Below are 22,051 nucleotides of genomic sequence, written 5' to 3'. Positions count from 1 at the left end.
AACATTTTACATTAAGATAATACATTTTTTGTTAGTAAAATCACCTTATATTTTACTATCTTTTGAGAGTTACATTTTAAAACTCTTTGTGGCTGGTGTATAGAGATGAAATTGATTTTTGTTTGCTCACCTTATATTCAGGAACCTTACTTAACTCACATTGTTTCTAAGAAGGTGCGAAGTCCTTGGGGCTTTCAACATGAATATTCATCTTGTGCAAATCATGACAGTTTTCAGTCTTTCTCAATCCACAGGACGTTTACTTCTTTTCCTTATCTTACTGAGGTGACTTGACTGGAACATTCAGCACAATATTGGATATAAGTGGCATCTCATTTCTGATTTAAGAGGAATGTTTCTAACATTTTTTTGTTTGTTTGTTTGTTTCTAACATTTTTAACATCTGTTACCATATGTTTGCTGTGGGTTTTGGTACATGCCCTTTATCATGTTAATGAAACTTCCTGTTACATACTTTTGCCTGTTTTGCTAGAGGTTTTTTTGTTTGTTTGTTTGTTTTAAATAAAAAGGTTTGAGATTTGTCAAATGCAATTTCTGTGTATATTGAGATAATGTACATGTGCTTTTTGTTCACTTCTTGGATTAGATAAATAGATTTTCTAATGTTAATCCAAGTTTGTGTGCCTGGGATAATTTGATGTATGATTTAACCTACAGCTTGGTGCTCCTCCAATCCTGAGCCCCTGTGCTGTGAATATCCCGCCCTTCTCCCTCCCCTTCATGTGTTGCTGTCTTCAACCAAATTATTTTAATCTCATGGCACCACCTGGTGGCACCCTTTGGAAATTTCTGACTTGATACCGCCACCTCTTTTCTTCTCCAAGGGAAATGGAGTTTTCTTGGTTATCACTGTAACACCTCACTTAATTGCATTTTCTTTCTTGTACCTGACATTTACTCACTTTACTCCCCCATCCTCTTTGTCTTTATCTTCATGCAAATCATTCACTTTTCCTTCCTTTGCTCTTTTTCCCTTTGTTCCTTTATAAGTATAAATCTACCTCAGTTATGGTTAATCATGATGACAGTGGTGCTGGTGACCAAGGAAAAATACAGTAATACATTTTAAAGTGACATTTGATATAATAAAGTGCCAGCTCTGCTAACCTTCCAGGTCCTTGAAAATATTCCAAATTCCCTTTAAAATGTTCTTAAATCTCAAATCTACTTAGTCATCTAATTAATTCTGCCCGGTTTAACATCAAGCCGAAGTATCAGAGAAAAATTACAATAGTGTTAAGAGGTTTCATTATTTCTATCTTCCTTTATGACTAGTGTTGACAGATTTGCAGTTTTCACTGTATTTTATTGCAAAGACTCCATTTTTCATTATGGGTTAAACTGCCTAGAAACTGAACTTACCATCTATAACATGGTTTCCAAGGGCAACAGCCCAGCAGAAGTGCCCTTTTGGTACATGACTGATTTATAAGAGAGAGATTGCTTATAACTGACTTTCTGCCCACGAGCATAAAAATACTGTAAGCAATGTTCTCCTCACTCACAGAACTGGCACATATATGTGCTTAGCTGATGGAGCAGTTAGTTCCTTTGTGGTTCACTGTGACTGTCCCGTGTCTTCGAGGGCTGTGTCTGAGGATGGCAGATGGGTCAGCTGGGAGGACAGACCAGGCAAAGGACTGATCTCTTTAGCCACTGCAATGCCAACATGGCTGCAGGAGAGGGTGTTTTTATTGCTTGTCTTGACCCACACCAGTCTTTTAGTAGGCAGAATTTGCTTATTCAAAGATAGCAACCGTTGATTTCAAGAGGCATCGTAAGTATTTTGGGTCTGTAAATCTGGTTGGTGCTTAAAAGACATTTTAACAGTGCCTAAATTAATTGAGAGAGAACCTCAAATAACATATAAACTTTATCTTGAGCATTATTCTAATAGTTACAAAGCTTTGGTGTGTATAACTTTGAGATCCATTATTCTTCTGAATAGTTTGTGTAGAGTTGGTACAACTGTTAGAATTCTAACATCTATTTAAAAGGGAGATTTAAAGTTATTCTTACTTTCATATTTCAATAATGGGAGAGTCAAAAATAGAAAAAAAGAAGTTAAAGTTTAAGAAGGAGATTACTTTGGCAATTCGGTTACCCAGAAGCCCTCCCGAATCCATGCTGACAGGCCCTCCTGGTGTTCCCTACTACTTGGCTTCCTTCTTTGTTCTTTTGCTAAATGCTTTCTAACCTCTCGATGTCTCTTTTTGAAAGGTGGGGACCCAAACTGTATGCATTGTTCCAGATGCGTTCTTGCCAAAACAGCATAAAGCAAATGTAACAGTTTGGAAGAAGGCTCCTTCCCTCACTAGGTAAGTACAAGTGGCAGCTGTGGTCGGCACCCAGCCACCTTCCATTAGCCCTACCCTAGCTGTCCATGGGCAAGGTGCTGGGACCCCATTATATCCGAATTCTCAGTCAAGGGAGCTGACTCAGAGCAACCCCTACCGTGACAGCACCCCATTGCACCCCTCCAGGCTTTTTCTCAACACTTTACATCTCTTGGGCTCTTTGCCATCAAGAACACCTTCTTCCAAGTTAATAGTTTTGAGGTCAGATCATTAATTAAGTTGAGATTTCACCTGTCATCTTGGTGAACTAATTGGGCCTTGGTGACTGTTTTCTTGCCCTTGTGAAAGCACCCTCCTGGCCTGGAGTACTGAAGAGCTCACACACATGACACTTGCGTGCTGCTGTTGGGTTTGTCTTGATTTAAAAAATATTTAGGTATACTTAAAAGTGAAGTACCACACATACGTATGGAGTAGAAGAATTCCAGAACTGGTTCATAAGCCAGGTTAGTATTTTGCACTGATCTCAATTTGGAAATATTTAAAAATCACTGATCAACACAATGACCATGATAACAGCTTGTTTTACAATTCCTTAATTTCTTTGGCAGGGACAGTTTTGACCCGTCCAGTTTCTAAATAAAACCGCAGCAATGCAGTGTATCTTATAGGTCCTGAATGGTATATCTGAGTTCCCCCAATTTGCTGATTAAGCCCACACACTTCTGTAAACCTACCTCTAGCTATATGCAAATATATCTGATATAATACTTTCAGATCTGGAATAAATGTCCATTATAACAATATTATTTTTTAGATTTGTTTTGTGACACAAAAAATGGTCACATATGTTTGCTTCAGGTAGAGGATTTTTAGAAATGATTTGCTCCTTGGCCTTGAATTTTGGATTGCTCTGAAATGAGTTGAAGGTCACACAAGAATCTCTGACCTTCATGACACCACCAAACACTTCACGCGAGGGGCTTGTGAAATACCTGTTGCCTCTCACTCTTCATGGAGGGCAGAGCTGACTGTGGGTCACGTAATCCAGTCAGTCTTGCTCCTGATGTTTGAGCTAAAATCCTCGATTAAAATACATTCTTCACGTTTCATAGATCGCCACAAGAAATTCTTAGCTTTTCATCTTGATTTTCTAAATTTTTACAAATTTTGTAAGAGTTTATTTGAGCCAAACCGCCAACATACGCCAGGGAGCAAGATCTCAAATGCTCCAGAGAATACAGTTTTGCAGCTTCTTTTATGAATTTGAAATTAAGAAGTGAAAGTAAAGGAGATTCCGTGGAGGCAGAAGAAGCCCAGCGGGAATTTTATTACAGGACAGAACAAGATTATGTGGTCTCTTGAAAGTGGTTATGTCTTGTGGACAGGGACTGCTCAAGGCAAAGATAAACCTCCTACAAAGTTGAATGTTTGGGCTGTGACTACCCACCATGTCCATTTAGAAATTGGTGATCAGATCACCATGTTAGCTATTCATTCATCTTTAAACCATTTCTTCCAGTGCAGGAATTTATGTAACTCTTTCCATTTTGTTTGCTGATTGGTAAAATCCTCCAAATTAAAATTTGCCTTCTGTTTTGTAGTTTTTCCTCATTGACTTTTATCTGTTAATGTTTTTGCTTTTTAGAGCAAAGACTTCAAGTGAGTCTGATTCCATGCTATTGTCGTCAAAAGCAGGAAAATAAGTTTTCTCCATGACTCACTGGAAAAGTCAAGATCAAATGGGAGAGGTTTTGAATTATCTAGAGATTAATTTATCAAAGGATTACAGAGTTGGCAATCACCACAGCCTTCAGCTTGAAATGCCACATAGTTGACAGGCTCAGAAGTGCTGTGCCCTCCATCATTGATCATAGTGTTACTGACCCAAGAAAAAGGACAGGGACTTCGGAGAGGTTTTCTGGTCCTTCCGCCCCGGTGTTTGGGGTTTCTGCTTCACACTCTCATCCTGCCTTTCTGTGGCCTGTGGGAGTATGGTATTGAGGAATCAAAGGTGACATCTAGTTGTGGACAAGCGGGCTGTTTTCTTCAGGGATCGAATGCCCTACAGCCTCAGGTATCGGGCTGTGTCCAAATTACTGATCAGCCCTAAAGGCCTCTGGCAGTCTGGGGTGTTCAGACCTACAGGCTCCTGGCTCTCAGCCTCCAGGCCTTGTCCTTTCTCCGAGGCACTAGGCTGACTTTAGCTCAGGAGGCTGTGTTAGACCTGAAGACGCTCTCTCCTTGACCCTGGGGTGGGAAGTGGCCTGAGGTGGTAAAAGACAGAGCTGGTGTAAATGTAGTGACCTCATGCTCCACAGGCTGCTCAGAGACCTCTTGTGATTTACGTCACAAAGGTTTATATGACTGTGATGGGTTTACGTGATTCGTGTCTATATCGTGATCTCATATCCACATCCTCATTCTGGGTCAGAAGGTTGCAAGAACTATGTTATGTTCCCTTTGAGACCAATCATAATTCGAGCCTGCTGAGGTCGGAGGGTAGAGCCTGTGGACCCACCTTTGTTCTGGAGCAATGTATACCCGGCATTGCGTCCGCCCGCCTGCATAATTCAATGGTGAACTCAACCAGGGCTAAAGGCTACTTATGAAATGTGGAAAGGTTTTCAGAGTCATGCCCATTTCAACCCTATCTATAATGGTAATAGTTAAATTTCATTTTCTTCTTTTTTACCTAATTTTCCTGTTCACTTTCTATGTCTTCATGCAGGTTCCTGGCATCTGACATATGGCGAGTGTTGGGATAAGGACCTACCAAGATATGCCTGATGTTCTGAATGTGAATATCCCCCAAAGTCCAGAATCTCAGCTGGAACCAGATAGACACGTGTTCCCAAAACCAGGGCTCTTGCTGATGGTTCTCTCCATGTCTCAGTTTTCTGTTGTTTCTCCTTTCTTGCTGTCCTCTCTCCAAGCCGCTCTTGACCTTGAAAAGATGGGCCAGGACTTGGGGATTCTGCATTGTACCCTGAAGTCCCAAGTCAGCATCCACTGCACCCCATCTTCAAGGCACCATTCCCCAAACATGCCAGAGGCACTAGCTTCCAAGAGCCCACTTTTCCTCTGCATGATTAGCTTGTAAGGAGAGACATGTGGGGAGAATTTCCACTTTTTCAACAGCTCTGGTTACTTGTGCACATCTGTGAAATCTGGAGAAATTGATACAACATTCTTCTTCTTGCCTGGCCTGTTTGTATAATTGTACATAAAGGTAGCAATAAACATATTCTGACATCAGTCAGGGCATTACAGTCATTGGATTCTGCACCGCGATGGTAAGCAGTAAGTATCACATTCTCAAGGAACTGCCCTACTGCCCCACCTCAGGTTCTCACCTTCTTTGATTTCACAGGGTGTTAGCTTGGAGTTGGCCCCTGTTTGGAGAAAGAAGGTTGAGGAGTCTGGTGGCAGAGCCGGGACATGAGTAGCATGATTAATTCACTAGGTGGCACTATTCCTGGCTCTCTGAGGTGGCTTGAATGTCCAAGGACTGACCCTTAGAGGGCTGGGTGACAGCTTGCGACATGAGTCAGCTATTTTAGTAGTCACCATTATATCCTTCAAGAATGTATTGTGCTGCGATTACATGACAGGTACTTACTGCCGGGCACACGGATCCCCGATACCCCTCACGGATTTTCAGAAAAACCACACAAAATATGCCAATGTGATAATGAATTTTCCTGATGTTTTTCAAGAATACTAAGTCTAGCTGTTTTAGACACACAAGCAAATAACCTTTTTGCTTGGCAGAAATAAGGTTATTTGTCTAATATCAAGAAATATTTGTTTTCAAAGTGGTCTCATAGTTTATTTGGAGTCTTTGGTGGTCTGGCATTTTGATCACTTGAAAAATACTTTGTTGTGGTTTCTTATCAAATTGCTGTTTCTCAGCTCTCTCCTCTTTTATAAGGAGACATTGGTGGGAAATCCTTCTTTCACAAGACCTGGGAACATAATAGAGCCAGAAGGTGGGTGTCATATGGCAGGGGTTCGAAGGCAGTACTTTAAACACTGCTTTTTATGTATTAAAATGTACAGACGTGAAGCACTTGACAAAATCGTCTGGTTGAGCCCCTTGAACCACTGATTAGATAACTATCTGAAGGGCCCATCACACTACGTCTGTTCTCACTTTCGCCTTCTAACACACCCATCAGAGAGCCAGCGCTCAGGCCCACAGGGAAAGAAGGCGCAGTGCGGCGCTGCCTTCCCCGGGCCCCTGGGCCGTGCCGGGCACACACCGCCTCCACACGGACCTTTCTGGCCTGCACTGGTGATACAGGGAGATGCTGTTGAAGAAGATGCGTGACAAAGAATCAGTTGCTTCTGGTTGTAGTGTGATAAGGCCAAGCCCAATTACCGATCAGGCTGCATAAACAAAGGTTCATAAGCTTGTTTGTGGACCCTGGAAGGGTTGAGGATTTTTAGCCTGTGGCTGTGAAACCTGGACATGGGTTGTGGTTCTGCCGCTTATCAGAGGTTAGACTGGTACACGTCACTCCAGCTCTCTGGGCCTCTGATTTGTCTGCTGGAAAATGATGTGTTTGGACTAAATGATTTCTAAGATTCTTTTTGTTCTTTGAGTCTCTCCTTTGGGAAAGGGAAGGGAGCAGCATACTTGTTGATGCTAAAAAGGAAGGTCATGGGAGAGTGAACACAGGCAACTGAGAGGCAGCGGAGGGGTATGTGATTACTGATTTCCAGGTGCTAAGATGCATTAAGATGGAGACATGTCAAAGCAGCACCTGGTCAACCCTTTCTTTTTCCACATCCTATTGACTGGATTTCTTCTTGGGGTCCCTTCCACAGAAGGCAGAAAGACTCGTTCCTCTCTGGGACAGAGGGTGGATGTTGAAGCCTCAAGATAAGAGCTACCTTTCTTCATGAGCTGTCCAGCCCACCAACAGGGCAGCCCTTGAAGAGCGCCCCCTGGCCCTTGTAAAGTGCTGGACTTCAGTCCTGGTCATGCAGGCAAAGCTGACAGAGGTGTAGCAACCCAGAGGGAGAAAACCAGTCACTCCCAATCACTAATGATCCACAGCACACTTACAGAACACGAGGTGAGGACATTTCCCTCCTTCAGGGCAGATACAATGCTATTCAGCACAACACTGCCCTGTGGGCCCACCTGCATCTCTTCCCCCCCAGGTGGATGTGTTGCTTGACATGACAGGTGAGTGTGAAGAGGAGCTGCAGAGGTCCTTCCTCCCCTCTCCCTGATGGGAGCTGGCCACCTACAGGAAGCAGAATGGTCTGCTCCTCCATGGCCTCATTTTGTAGAGGCAGGCCCAGGCTCCCACACAGAGGGCTAAGTCTGTCTAATTTGGGGTTCAATATTAGGAAGCTGGTTGCCATGGGCATAAGCCTGCATTCTGCACTACTAGCTTTATCAGCAGTCAAGGTCTGTGGCCTTCAGCTGCTTTTTCTTTTGCTTTAATTCCTGATTTAGCACAATGGTTCTCACTTTGTGCATCAGAATTGCCTGGCAGACTTGTTAAGTCCCTGGTGCCCCCCTCACCCCAAAGTGTCTGAGACTCAGGGCAGGTTCCCAGGTGAGGCTGTGGGCTGCGTGCCGGACTGGGGACCACGCTCACAGGCCCAGGAGCGCTGGGCGGAGAGGAGTTCTCTCATGGGCCCTGACTCTGGAACTGAATGTTCTCAAGGCTGTGAGTCAGCTGGCTGTCCTTCGGGACGGCTGCAGGTGTTCTCGTCAGTATGAGTAACTCTTACAAATCAATATGCTCTCCTAGCCCATGGCCTTGGGGAGAAACAAATGGTTATGGATTTTACTCATTTCTGCTCTAAGAAGGGCGGAACCAATGCCAGCCATCAGTAAGCCCTGAAAAACCAATTTGAAAACAGACTCCAGCGACCCACAGCTGTGCCTTGGGAGCCCCTGGTAGCACACGGTGCAGTGACAGTGACGTGGGCCTTTAACCTCGTCTGAGGGAAATACCACACAGACACTTGCGGATTAGTGGATAGATCTCCACGAACTGAAAGCCTGAATGGAATCCACACCGCACCAGAAGGAGCACTATCCCCACGTCCCCGTGCTCTCCTCAGTTCCTGGTCCCCCCAGGTCAGGGCAGCTGAGTTCTCACGGGGGGCGTGTCTCACTGCCGTGTCTTCGGTGACGGCAGCACTCAGCTCACACTCTGTAGTGTCTGGTTCCTTTCACTCAACAAACTCCTAAATTCTCCACAGTTACTTCACCCAGTCTGCTTGCTGACCCTCCCTGAGCTCTCAGGCTTCTGCTCCGGGGCTGCACCCATCTGCTGCTCGGTTGCCCCACTTTCCTCCACAGCAGCTGACCCCCTCACCGGCCCCACGGATGCCCACCTCCAGGCCTGCCTTCAAGCTTCCCCAACGCCAGACTTCCCTTAGACAACCACAGCTCAGGCTCACCCCTCTCCTCCAGCTTTGGGAAGGGTCCAGGGTCAAGCACCTGTGCAGGTGTAGGAGAGGAGATGGTGCCCCTGGCGTGTTCCTGTGATGGTGGGCTTTGGCACTGACAAGGCATCCTGGCTTCTTCACACAGGCAGTGTGTCAGGGGCGGGCAGTGGGTTCAACGGCTTTCAGGAAGTGCATCATTATGGGTGGACTCTGGTTGGGGTGCAAGATGGAAAGAGTATTTGAGGGGGAGAGAAGCAGTGGGGAGACTGGGTAAGACATGTTCCCAGAGCCCTGTGCCAGAGCAGTAGGGTGGGCAGAAGTGATTGCTGGACCTATTGAGAGGGCTGAGTGGAGGGCTTGGGGACCTCTGCCTGGTGTGAGGGAAAGGAGGGGGGGATACTCAGGTTTCTGACCAGAAAAGGAATTCATGCCTCCTTTCAGCTATTACTACATCCCAGGGTCTGGTGTGGACATTCGACACAGATGTCTTCTTACTTAACTATACTAACACCCCTGGAAGGTGGGTAAAGAGCTTCCCTTTTTAACAGAAGAAGAGGCTGAGCTTTAAGACCAAGGTCCTGCTCAAGGTCATCAGTGTGGCAATGGGGGCACCAGACTGGCAAGCAGGTCTGTCTGGCCCCAAAGGCAGTGTGCTTTGCCCGAAGCCCTAGGCACAGCATCACTGGGAACCGCCCGCTTTTGCTTTACAACCTGAAGAGCCCATGTCTCTTAAAATGCATTTTTCATCCTCTGAGGATATAGGTAGACTCAGAAACACGGGGTCTCTCAGAGGGAGGGTCATGGTGGGGGCGAGGTGAGGCCGCACTGGCTTCTCCAGGTCAGGTCACAAGGAGGCTCAGAAGGCTGTCTGCAGGACTGCCGTACCAGGAAGTCCCCAGCCACCTGGCTCCCGAGTTGAGGAAACAGCTGTGGGGACTGTCCTCCTCCTCTCACCTCTGCTTGGGCTGCTAGGTCAGGTTGCTCAATCCTGAATGCCTATAGGGTGTCCCAAAGAGATGTATATAGAGAGTCTATAGATTCTATAAATTTTTTTTTCCTCACCCAAGGGCATTTTTGCATTTATCTTCAGATAGAGCAGGAGGGAGAAGAGGAGGGAGAGAGAGAACCATCAGTGTGAGAGAGACACATCGACTGGCTGCCACCCACACGACCCCAACAGGGCAACCGAGGTAGTGCCCTTAGTGGAACCGAACCCAGGCCTTTCTGGTCCACCGGCTGCCGTCTCTTTGGCCTGCCGGGATCGGTGCAATGCAATGAAACTACAAGCACAGCTGCTTGGAGTGAAGGGGAGCTTTGCAAGGTAGCAAAATCTCCAGATCTCTGGATGCAGTCCCATTTATTTGCAGATTGGTACCCCCAGGTCACAAGTGGATTTAAGTAAATTATTTCCTTGAGATGACATTACTGCATACACACTATCTTTGTCTCTTGCTTTTTAGGGGAAGAAACCTTGAAGTCAAAAGATAACCCCTTATTTACATGCAAATGAAGCACCCAACACACCTGGGCCAGTTCCCCCCAGGATTTCGAGAATGCATTAACACAATTTGAGAGTGCTCAACACAAGGTTAAAAAACGTCCATCTTCCAATCCCCTCACCTCACAGCAGGGCAAAGCTCTAACCACTGGGCCAAGCTCTAACCACTGGGCCACCGGCCAGGGCGATTCTATTACATTTTGAAAATGAAATGTATTTTAATAAACACTGGCTTTAAAGTTATTTAAAGTTGTACATACATTGTTTTGGTACATCCTATATATATTTTAACTACATCACTAGGGCTTGTGGTTAGAACTAACTGTCCCTTGACCACCCCTTGACCACTGGGCATTTCTCGCTGCGAATTTGGGAAGTGGCGCCAGAGCCTATGTATTTAACTGTTAGAGGGATAGAGTGGAGCCTCAAAGCCACTTGCCATCACCCTCTTTCCCCACCCCATAACCACTGCTGCCGGGCGGTCCGTGTCCCCAGGCGCCCTCTGGCCGGAGAGGGTGAGGGGTAGAGTGGAGAATCCTGCTTTTTCTGGATGACTGGGGTGCAGGAAGAGATGGTGGGGAGTGGAGGCAAGCCGGGTGCTACTGCCTGACCCAACTCTGCCCCAGGTGTGTAAGAATCTGGGGCTGCTGGGGGGCTGGGCCGCGCCCTGGGCCAGGGGCCTCCTCCCGGCCCACTCAGCCGGTCCGCGGCGCTCCGAGTCCCGAGCCGCGCGGCCCGCGAAGCTGCGCCTGGACTGGAACCGCGCTTGCTCCGAACCCGCGGAGTTTCGGGCGCGCTGCCCTCACAGCGGGCAGGCGCTTCGCCGCCTGATCACCTGGTCACAGAAGAACCGACACGTCTGAGCTTTTCGTGTAGTTACAAAATTGTATTTGCCACCTCCTTGAATCTTTTCACATGCGTATTGGAAACAATTGGTCAAAGGAACGATAATTACACCTTCGGAAAGCGGAGGCAGAGAAGACCTTTGAGGCATCCGGCGCTGATGGGGCCGGAGGGGCGGAGGGGGGCGGAGGGGGGCGGCGGGGGGCGGAGGGGGGCGGAGAGGCCGAAGGGGGGTGGAGGGGGGCGGAGGGGGGCGGAGGGGCGGAGGGGGGCGGAGGGGGGCGGAGAGGCCAAAGGGGGGCGGAGGGGGGCGGAGGGGCGGAGGGGGGCGGAGAGGGCGGAGGGGGGCGGGGGGGCGGAGGGGGGCGGGGGGGCGGAGGGGGGCGGAGGGGCGGAGGGGGGCGGAGGGGGGCGGAGAGGCCAAAGGGGGGCGGAGGGGGGCGGAGGGGCGGAGGGGGGCGGAGAGGGCGGAGGGGGGCGGGGGGAAGCGAGGCGCCGGAGTGGGGCGGGCGGGCGGCAGGGGGGTCGCTGGCAGCGCGGCCTCTGGAGCAGGGGAGGCCGGACGTCGCGCGAACGGGCGGTGCTTTTCGACATTGTATTTGTTATTCTTCCAGTATTCGGTCTCTCGCTGAGCTCTCCTGGAGAACTGGGAAGGGAATCTATTCGAACACTTAATCACACTTTTCTGTTTGTCATCTCGTGCTGAGTGTGTGTAAATAGAAAGCCTGGGGGACGCAAGCGGCAGCTGCCGCACAGGAACGGTGTCCGCGGCAGGCGCCGTCCGGAGGGGAGCGTGGTGGGCTTCGGCCGGGCGGGAGGAGAGCTCGGCGCGGGCCTGGAACCGCGAGGCCTGCGCCTGCCGGTGCGCCGGGACAGCGAAGGACGCGAGGGGGTGGGCACAGGAGTCCAGACTGAGTACTCTCCTTCCGGTACAGATCCGACTAGTCTTGCTTATCAGAAGGCTGCAGGAAGTGGGTTTTCCTGAGGCCTGAGCACTGAGGCTTGGTGGGCTGGGTCCTGGGTTAGGGCCGTCATCACGGGCAAGCAGGTCGCTGGGCAGTCTTTCCCTCCAGTACAGTACAGTCGCTTCTTTGTCACGACTTTAGCAACAAAAGCAGTGTTGAAGGTGTGCGGTCTATTGCAGTAGAAAAACAAAAGTTCTAATTCATATTTTCCTCGTCTTTCCTTGGCCCTAGGTGGTCATGCATGTTTAAGTATAGGCAGTTATAACCTCGCTGGCATTCATTCCTCGAATCTAAATTTTTATAGACTGACCCACACCAGGGTGATCATGGGCCCATTCCTGGTACAGTAGTCTTACAGCATAGTGAAAAGGAAAAAACAAAAACAAAAAACTGGAAGCATGTAGAGAGGAATTTGCCTCTGAGCTTTAACATTCTTCTCATTTCTGAAATAGGGAGAATGCATATTTCATAGGATTTTAGTTTAATTTATCTCCAGTACTGGACCCTTCAATGTGAGTGGTCTCCCTACCAGCCCTATTGCTCCAACTTTGAGCGAGCAGTTATAAACTAGGAGAAAAGGCTCAAAGAGAAAAACAATCTCCAATTTCAGCTGACCTCTCCCCAGAAATATGCATTGTCCACCTCAGGCCACAGAGCACCTGTGCTCTGTCCAGACTGGCTCTGTAGCTTCCTGTAGTGAGGGACAACATTCTCTTTTACTCAGGTCAGGAGGAAGGGGTGCACACAGGTTTGATGAGTGTCACTTCAAGAATAAAAGTAGAGCTCAGAGGGGTTCAGTAATGCAGTCCATAAACTACTGAACTTTGAGATCCTGGAAGGTTTACATTCTGTTTTATCATCATCATTTTTGTTATTTCATTTATTTTCCTATTATGATCAGTGGAAAACCCTTAAGCCAACAAAGGCCTAACAATGGGGATAGCAAGAGAATGAGGTGCCAAGAAGATCTTTTTAAAACATTTATCTTTAATTATAGTTGACATACAATATTATATTAGTTTCAAGTGTACAGCACAGTGATTCAACAATTATATACCTTACAAAGTGATCACCCCAATAAGTTTAGTACCCATCTGTCATCATATATAGTTAATATAATATTATTGACTATATTTCCTATGCTGCGCTTTATATCCCTGTGACTTATTTCATAACTGGAAGTTTGTACTTCTTAATCCCCTTCCTTTTTTGGTTCATCCCCTATCCCCCTCCCCGTCAGCTGTCAGTCTGTTCTCTGTATCTGTGAATTTGTTTCATTTTGTTTGTCTTGCTTTTTTAAGATCCCACATATAAGTGAAATCATATTATATTTGTCTTTCTCCGTCCAAATTACTTCACCTTACAGAAGACTCTCTAGATCCATCCATGTTATTGCAAATGGCAAGATCTCATTCTTTTTTATGGCCATGTAATATTTCATTGTATATATGTACCACATCTTCTTTTTTAAATTAATTAATCAATTAATTAATTTATTTATTTTTGCTACAGATGTTTCTCCTTTTTCCCCCACTGATTCCCCCCTCCTCCTGCCTCCCTGCCCTGTCCCCAGCTTTGTTGTCCATGTCCATTGTTCATGCATACATGCATATAAGTTCTGTGGTTTTTCTCTCCGCCACCACCCCCCTCTTCTGGGGATTGTCAGGCAGTACCCCACTTCTATGTCTCTGGGACTACCCCATTCCTCAGACTGTTATGTTCATTATATTCCACAAGTAAGTGAGATCATATGACACTTGTGTTTCTCTGTTTGGCTTGTTTCGCTTAGGATAATACTTTGCAGGTCCCTCCATGTGGTCTCAAAGGATAAGAGATCTTTCTTTCTTATAGCTGCATAGTACTCCATTGTGTATATGTACCACCACGTTTTTATCCATTCGTCTACTGATGGACACTTGGGCTGTTTACAGATCTTAGCTATTGTAAATAGTGCTGCTACAAACATGGGGGTACATATGTTCTTTCTGATTGGTGCTTCAGGCTTCTTAGGGTATATTCCTACAAGTGGGATCACTGGGTCAAATGGAAATTCAATTTTTACTTATTTGAGGTAACACCATATTGTTTTCCATAGTGGCTGCACCAGTCCGCATTCCCACCAGCAGTGTACTAGAGTCCCCTTTTCTCCACACCCTCGCCAACACTTGTAGTTTGATGATTTGTTGATGGCGGTCATTCTGATAGGTGTGAGGTGATACCTCATTGTTGTTTTAATTTGCATCTCTCTGATGATTCGTGATGTTGAGCATTTCTTCATATGTCTCTTAGCCATTTGAATGTCCTGTTTGGAGAGGTGTCTATTTAGTTCCTCTGCCCATTTTTTTTTTTTTTTTTTCTATTTATTTATTTTTTTATCCTCACCCGAGGACATTTTTCCATTTTTTGTTCAGGTAGAGTGGGAGGGAGAGAGAGGAACAGAGAGAGAGAGAAACATCAATGTGAAAGGAACACATCGAGTGGCTGCCACCCACACAACCAACCAGGGCTGGGGACAAACTGCAACCGAGGTACCTGCCCTTAGCGGGAACCGAACCTGGGTCTCTCCAGACCGCAGGTCGACGCTCTAACCGCTGAGCCAAACCGGCCAGGGCCTTCTGCCCTTTTTTAAATTGGGTTCTTTGTCTTCCTTTTGTTGAGTTGTATGAGCACTCTCTACATATTGGAAATTAAACCCTTATCTGATATATCATTGGTAATTATGCTCTCCCATACAGTGGTAGCCTTTCGTTTTGATGATTGTATCTTTCGTTGTGCAGAAGCTTTTGAGTTTGATGTAGTCCCATGTGTTCATTTTCTCCTTTGTTTCTATTGCCTTAGGTGATGTATCAGTGAAAATTCTGCTTCATATGAAGTCTGAAATTTTGTTGCCTACAGTTTCTTTTAGGATTTGTATGGATTCATGAGTCACATTTAAGTCTTTTATCCATTTTGAGTTTATTTTTGTGTAGGGTGTAAGTTGATGGTTTAGTTTCATTTTTTTGCATGTAGCTGTCCAATTTTCCCAACACCATTTATTAAAGAGGCTGTCTTTACTCCACTGTATGCTCTTGCCACCTTTGTCAAATATTAATTGAGCATATTGCCTTGGGTCCATTTCTGGGTTCTCTGTTCTGTTCCATTGGTCTATATGCCTGTTCTTGTGCCAGTACCAGGCTATTTTGATTACAGTGGCTTTGTAGTATAACCTGAAATCTGGTAATGTGATCCCTCCAACTTTGTTCTTCTTTTTCAAGATTGCTGTGGCTATTCGAGGTCTTTTTTGGTTCCATATGAACTTTTGAAGTATTTGTTCTAATTCTGTGAAGTATGCCGTTGGTATTTTGATGGGGATTGCATTGAATCTATAGATTGCTTTGGGTAGTCACATCTTCTTTATCAATTCATCTATCGATGGACACCAAGGTTGCATGCATATCTTGGCTAAATAATACTGCAATGAACATAGCAGTACATATATATTTCAAATTATTTTTATTTTGTCTGCTTAAATACCAGAAGAGGAATTGCTGGATCATGTGGTAGTTCTATTTTTAATTTTTGAGGAACCTCTATACTGTTTTCCACAATGGCTGCAATAGTTTATATTCCCACCAGCTGTATATGAGGGTTCCCTGTTCTCTTCATTCTTGCTGGCACCTGTTATTTATTGTCTTCTTGATAATAGCTATTCTGACAGATGTGAGGTGATATATTGTTGTGGTTTTAATTTGCATTTCTCTGGTGATTAGTGATTTGAGCAACTTTTCATATGTCTATTGGCAGTTTGTATGTCTTCTTTGAAAAAATATCTATTCAGGTCCTCTGCCCATTTCTTGTTTGTTTTTTGATATTGAGGTGTATGAGTTCTTTATATATTTAGGGTATTAACCTCTAATCAGATACAGTGATACCTCGGTTCTCGAACGCCTTGACTTTCGACCAAATCGGTATTCGACCAGGAGATTCGAGAAACTTTTGTCTTGGAATTCGAACAAATATTTGGAACTCGAACTTCCGAGATGAGCCGAGTTGAGCCGAATGGCGTTCATTCGGCCCAGCGCGCCTTGCTTGCGTCATCAGTGTGAGTGCAGAGAGAGAGTCACGCTTTGTGGAGAGAGTCACGCTTTGTGGAGAGAGTCACGCTTGACACTGAATTTAACCCTTAGACATACTGTACACTTTTATTTCTTGTTGAGACTTATGTTTTTCTACATATTATATACAAATTAGGCCAGTAAATAGGCATTTTCTGGGGCTTGGAACAAATTAATCCAGTTTCCATTATTTCCTATTGGGTTTCATTGCTTCGGTTCTCGAACAATTTGGTTCTCGACCGTCCTCCTGGAACGAATTATGTTCGAGAACCGAGGTATCACTGTATATGCTTGGCTAATATTTTCTCCCATTCAGTAAGTTGCATTTTTGTCTTGTTGATGATTTCCTTCACTGTGCAAAAGCTTTTTAGTTTTATATAGTCCCATTTGTTTATTTTTGCTTATGTTACTTTTGTCTGAGCAGACAAATTTAAGAAATATTGCAAAGTCCAATGTTAAGGATTTGACTGTGTTTTTTTCTAGGAGTTTTATGTTTTCAGGTCTTATATTTAAGTCTTTAATCCATTTTGTTTATTTTTGTATATGCTGTAAACAACTGCTCGTTTCATTTTTTTTTTGCATGTAATTATTTTTCAACACAATTTATTGAAGAAACTGTCTTTCCCCACTGTATACTTTTGCCTCCTCTGTAGTAGAATAATTGGTTACTATTTAGTATATATATATATATATATATATATATATATATATATATATATATAATTTCTAGATTCCCTATTCTGTTCCATTGATCTGTGTGTCCGTTGAAGTGTCAATATCATACTGTTTTGATTAATATAGATTTGTTGTATAGTTTGAAATCAGGTAGTGTGGTACCTTCAACTTTGTTCTCTTTTTTTTAAGATTGCTTTGGCGCCCTGGCCAGTTTGGCGTAGCGGTTAGAGCGTTGGGCCACAGACCAGAGAGTCCAGAGTTTGGTTCCCATTAAGGGCACGTACGTTGGTTGCAGTTTGTCCCCGGCCCTGGTTGGGTCATGTGGGTGGCAACCAATTGATGTGTCTCTCTCATATTGATGTGTCTCTGTCTCTCTTCCTCCCTCTCTCCCTCCCACTCTTTCTGAAGATAAATGCAGAAATGTCCTCGGGTGAGGATTAAAAATAAAAAGATTGCTTTGGCTATTTGGGGTGTTTTGTAATTCCATATACATTTTAGAATGATTTATTTGATTTCTGTGAAAAATGACATTGGTATTTTGATAGGGATTGCATTGAATCCCTACATTTCTTGGGGTATTATGGACATTTAAATGATATTCATTCTTCAATTTCTTTCTTCGATGCATTATAGCTTTCAGAGTACAGGTCTTTTACCTTCTTAGTTCAATTTATTCTTAGGAATTTTATTCTTTTTTTTTTTTTTTTAATCCTCACCCGAGGATATTTTTCCATTTTTTGTACAGATAGAGTGGGAGGGAGAGAGAGAGAGAGAAACATCGACGTGAAGGGACACATCGAGTGGCTGCCACCCGCACGACCAACCAGGGCCGGGGACAAACTGCAACCGAAGTACGTGCCCTTAGCGGGAACCGAACCCGGGTCTCTCCGGACCGCAGGCCGACGCTCTAACCGCTGAGCCAAACCAGCCAGGGCAGGAATTTTATTCTTTTTAATTTAATTGTAAATGAGATTGTTTTCTTAATTTTTTGATAGTTTGCTATTAGTTTATAGAAATACAACAGATTTCTGAATATTAATTTTTTCATCTTGCAACTTTACTGAATCAATTTATTAGTTCCAATAGTTTTTTCTTTTTGGTGGACTCTTTAGGGTTTTCTATATATAGCATCATGTCATCTACAATGGTGATAATTATGCTTGTTCCTTTCCAATTTGGATACCTTCTATTTCTTTTTCTTTTTTCACTCAGACGGGTAATTTGCCACAGTTGTAACAAGGTTTAGTGGGAGGCACATCTCATACACAAGTATGAAGACCCAATCATCACACTTATGAACTGCAAAAGGATCGGTCTATTTCTTTTTCTTGTCTGATTGCTATGGCTAGGTTCCAATACTGTGTTGAATAAGAATGATGAAAATAAACATCCTTGTTTTGTTCCTGATGTTTGCCTTATCAATGAGATTTTTTATTTTGTTGTTTTTAGTTTTGGCCTTTGCAATAAAAAAAAAAAAGCCCTTTAGCCTGGCTGATGTGGCTCAGTGGTTGAGCGTCAACCCCTGCACCAAGAAGTTGCTGGTTCAATTCCTGGTCAGGGCACATGCCCAGGTTGTGGGCCAAACCCCCAGTGGGGAGCATGCAGGAGCTGGCCAATCAATGTCTCTCTCTCTCTCTCCCTCTCCCTCTCCCTTCCTCATTAAAATCAATAAAGTAAAAAAAGAAAGCCCTTTAACATTTTTTCTATAATGCCAATTTTGTGATGAATTCCTTTAGATATTGCTTGTCTGGGAAACTTTTTCTCTCCTTCAATTCTGAATGATTATCTTGCTGGGTAGAATCTTCTTGGTGAGCTTGGTGAGCTTTTTTTTTTTTTTCTTTATCCTCACCCGAGGACATTTTCCCATTTTTTGTTTAGATGGAGCGGGAGGGAGGGAGAGGAAGGGAGAGAGAGAAACATCAATGTGAAAGTGACACATTGAGCAGCTGCCACCCACATGACCCAACCAGGGCTGGGGACAAACTGCAACCGAGGTACATGCCCTTAGCAGGAACTGAACCTGGGTCTCTCTGGACCGCAGGCTGATGCTCTAACAACTGAGCAAACTGGCCAGGGCTTGGTGAGCCTTTATCAGTTTGAATAGATAGTGCCATTCCCTTCCAGCCTGAAAAGTTTCTGCTGAATAATCAGCTTACAGTCTTATGATGGAATACCTGTATGTCACTAACTGTTTTTCTCTTGCTGCACTTAAGATTCTCTGTTTAGCCTGGCTGGTGTGGCTCAGTGGTTGAGCAGTGAACTATGTATCAAGAGGTTGCCGGTTTGATTCCCTGTCAGGGCACATGTCCAGGTTGTAGGCCCAATCCCCAGTGGGGACATGCAGAAGGCAGCCAATCAGTGTTCTCTCTCATTGCTGTTTCTATCTTTCTCTCTCTCTCTTTCTAAAAAATCAATAAAGGAAAAAAAAATCTGCTTACCTTTAACTTTTGGCATTTTAATTATTATGTGTTTTGGTGTGGGCCTCATCTTGTTGGGGATTCTTTGTTTCCTGGACTTGGATATCTGTTTCCTTCATTGGTTAGGGAAATTTTTAGATATTATCTTCAAATATGTTTACTATTTTTTTTCTATTCTCCTTCTGGGAACACTAATGTGAATGTTAGCATGCTTGATGTTGTCCCAGAGGTCCCTTAAACTATCCTCATTTGCTTCCTTTTTCCCTTTTGATCTTCCAAATGGGTAATTTCCACTATCTTGTCTTCTAGCTTACTGACTCACTCTGCATCATCTAATTTGCTGTTGATTGCCTCTATTATATTAATCATTTAAATTACAGTATTCTTGCACTGGCCAGTTTGGCTCAATGGTTAGAGCATCGGCCTGTGGTCCAGAGAGACCCAGGTTCAGTTTCTGTCATGGGCACGTACCTTGGTTGCAGTTTGTCCCCAGCCCTGGTTGGGTCATGCGGGTGGCAGCCACTCAATGTGTCCCTTTCACGTCGATGTTTCTCTCTTCCTCTCTCTCCCACTCTATCTGAACAAAAAATGGAATAATGTCCTCAGATAAGGATAAAAAAAAAATACAGTATTCTTCAGTTCTGACAGGTTCTTTTTTGATATTTTCTATCTTTTTGCTGACTTTCTCACTGAATTTTTCTACTCTCTCCCAAGTTCACTGAACATCTGTATAACCATTATTTCGAACTCCTTACTAGGTAAAATTCTTGTCTTTTTCTGGGGCATTGTTCTGCTCTTTTGTTTAAAACATATTTGTCTCTTCATTTTGGGTATCTGTGTTTTTCTGTGAATTAAGTGAAATAGCAACCTCTTCCATTCTTGAAGGAGTGACCTTGTGTAGGAGTTTTCCCTTTGTACACTGTGTGTACTGAATTTCTTGGCAGGCCAGCAGCTGGAGCTGGAGTTGGCCATGTGAAGACCAGGAGGCAAGCCTCACAAGGGCTGTGCTGGCAGGGTGGCTGGGGCTATAGTTGCACTGGGCTTGGGAAAAGGGATGTCCCAGAACAAGCTCAGCTGAGGTCTGGAGCTATAGCTGGAGTGAGCATGGGCTGTGCAAAGTCCTGGGGGCAAGTCACACTGGGACCCAGTTTTACCTGGAGCATGTGCTAACCATGGGCAAGCTGTGCTGGGAATGCCTTGGCAGGCCAGTTAGAGTTGTAATTGGAGTGGGCTCAGATCACAGGTAGCCCCGGAGCCAAGCTGTGGGAAATCCCAGGGATAAGCAGCCCTGGGGCCACCTTGGTGGGCTGAATGAAAACTATAGCTGGAGCAGGCCAAGAAGAGACCCAAGGATAAGCTGTACCACGACCCAGAGCTATGCTGGAGAGGGCATGGGCCTTGGGGAATCCTGAAAGTGGTGTGGGCCTGGGGTGTACTTTGATGGCTTTGGCTGGCACAGCTAGAGCATCTGGATAGTGCTGCTGCCTATCAAGGGGGAAGGGGGAGCACAACAAATGTTGTCCTCTGGTACCTGACACTGGGGAATTCCTGTAGCTCCCCTCCTGTTTCACACATGCTCTAGGGTCAGTAAAGTCTAGGTGCCCTTTAAACCACTGTCTTTTCACGGTAACCCTGGATGGGTAAGTCTGTGGGCCCTTCAGTGATACCTCCCAAATGCATGTTGGTGCATTGGAGGTGGGATTCCATGATTCCATGTCTCTTTCTCTCTTGCCCATTTCTTGTTTCCTGCCTCTTGTTTGCTGTTCAGAAGCTGTTCAGTCAGCCCTCAGTTCAAGATCTCTTTAAAGGTTAAAATGTCACTGAAAATGGAACTCACAACTGAATATATTACATGATTGCTAGAATTCAAATTCTTCCACAACTGTATAGATAGCGTCTAATGAGAACATCTCAAAATGACTATATGTTTAAATACCTAGCATTTACATAACTGCTATCCTGCATTGAACACATATTATGGCTCTGCCTGTTCAAAGGGTTTAACGGATTCAGTCTCAGCTCACTAGGAGATGAGGAGTTGAGGCAACTGCCTCCCTTTAGAAACTTGCCCCTCTTTACCTATAGGGTATGTGCAGTGGGATTCAGCGTCCATAGGCTGATGGTTGCATAGAGGAATACATTTTTAAGTTACTTTAAAAACCTTTAAAATGTTAAATGATTTTAAAAAGTCATTTTAAGTCTTTAAAAACACCCAATGAACATCATTAACTAGCAACTAGCATTGGAGGCACAAATGCTAGTAAATACGTATGCTTAATGAGAGGTCCAACTGCAGGTATTTTGTTTTGAATAAATTCACTATTATAGTTGCTTTTTACAACTAATGTCTCGTCTTTAAAAACATGCCTTTACTCATTGATGTGTACGAGTCCTTTTTCTTTAGACAAAAGCACTAGCGGTAGGGCGGGGTCGGGGTTAACTACTAACTCTAGTCCACACTGCAGCGCCACCTAATCTTCTAGATCCGCAGCTCAGCCTCTCCTACCTAACATTTATTTCGGATATGCTGAGTTCTCTGCCAGCCACAGCTGAACATCAATAATCAAATCTGTGAGGGGACTGAGATAAATTAAATCCCTAAGATCCCAGGTAAACAACTTAAAAGAAGTGGGAGGAAAAAGGAGAGAAATACCCAACAATGGCAAATAGCAATTTTAGGGAAAAAATAATAACAAGAAAAGCGAAAATGTGAAAAACAGTGAAGCAGGGAAAAAAATCTGCTACCTGGAATAAAATAGTTTCTATATACTGATACAGAGTTTGAGTATGTTAAATCATCAAGATCATTAGACCATTTTGT

At 44.5% G+C, this 22,051-nt stretch overlaps 1 protein-coding gene and 1 non-coding gene across 2 annotated transcripts in view; one reads left to right on the top strand and one right to left on the bottom strand.

Annotated features, from left to right (window-relative positions):
• RDX (radixin) overlaps positions 1-2,323 on the top strand; it is an 88,647-nt gene extending 86,324 nt beyond the window's left edge. Inside the window, exon 15 of the mRNA XM_036258434.1 lies at positions 2,242-2,323. Coding sequence (XP_036114327.1) covers positions 2,242-2,308 — 67 coding nt within the window. The 3' untranslated portion in view covers positions 2,309-2,323. The remainder of the gene's footprint in view (positions 1-2,241) is intronic.
• A 15,696-nt stretch (positions 2,324-18,019) lies between these two features.
• On the bottom strand, positions 18,020-18,124 carry LOC118629194. Its single transcript, XR_004959430.1, has one exon. It is a non-coding gene; the product is annotated as a small nucleolar RNA U13 (small nucleolar RNA).
• Positions 18,125-22,051: the final 3,927 nt, after the last annotated feature.

The sequence above is a fragment of the Molossus molossus genome, unplaced genomic scaffold (assembly GCF_014108415.1).
Source record: "Molossus molossus isolate mMolMol1 unplaced genomic scaffold, mMolMol1.p scaffold_m16_p_13, whole genome shotgun sequence".
NCBI classification, from domain to species: Eukaryota; Metazoa; Chordata; class Mammalia; order Chiroptera; family Molossidae; genus Molossus; species Molossus molossus.
This window is presented reverse-complemented; position numbering and strand designations above follow the sequence as displayed.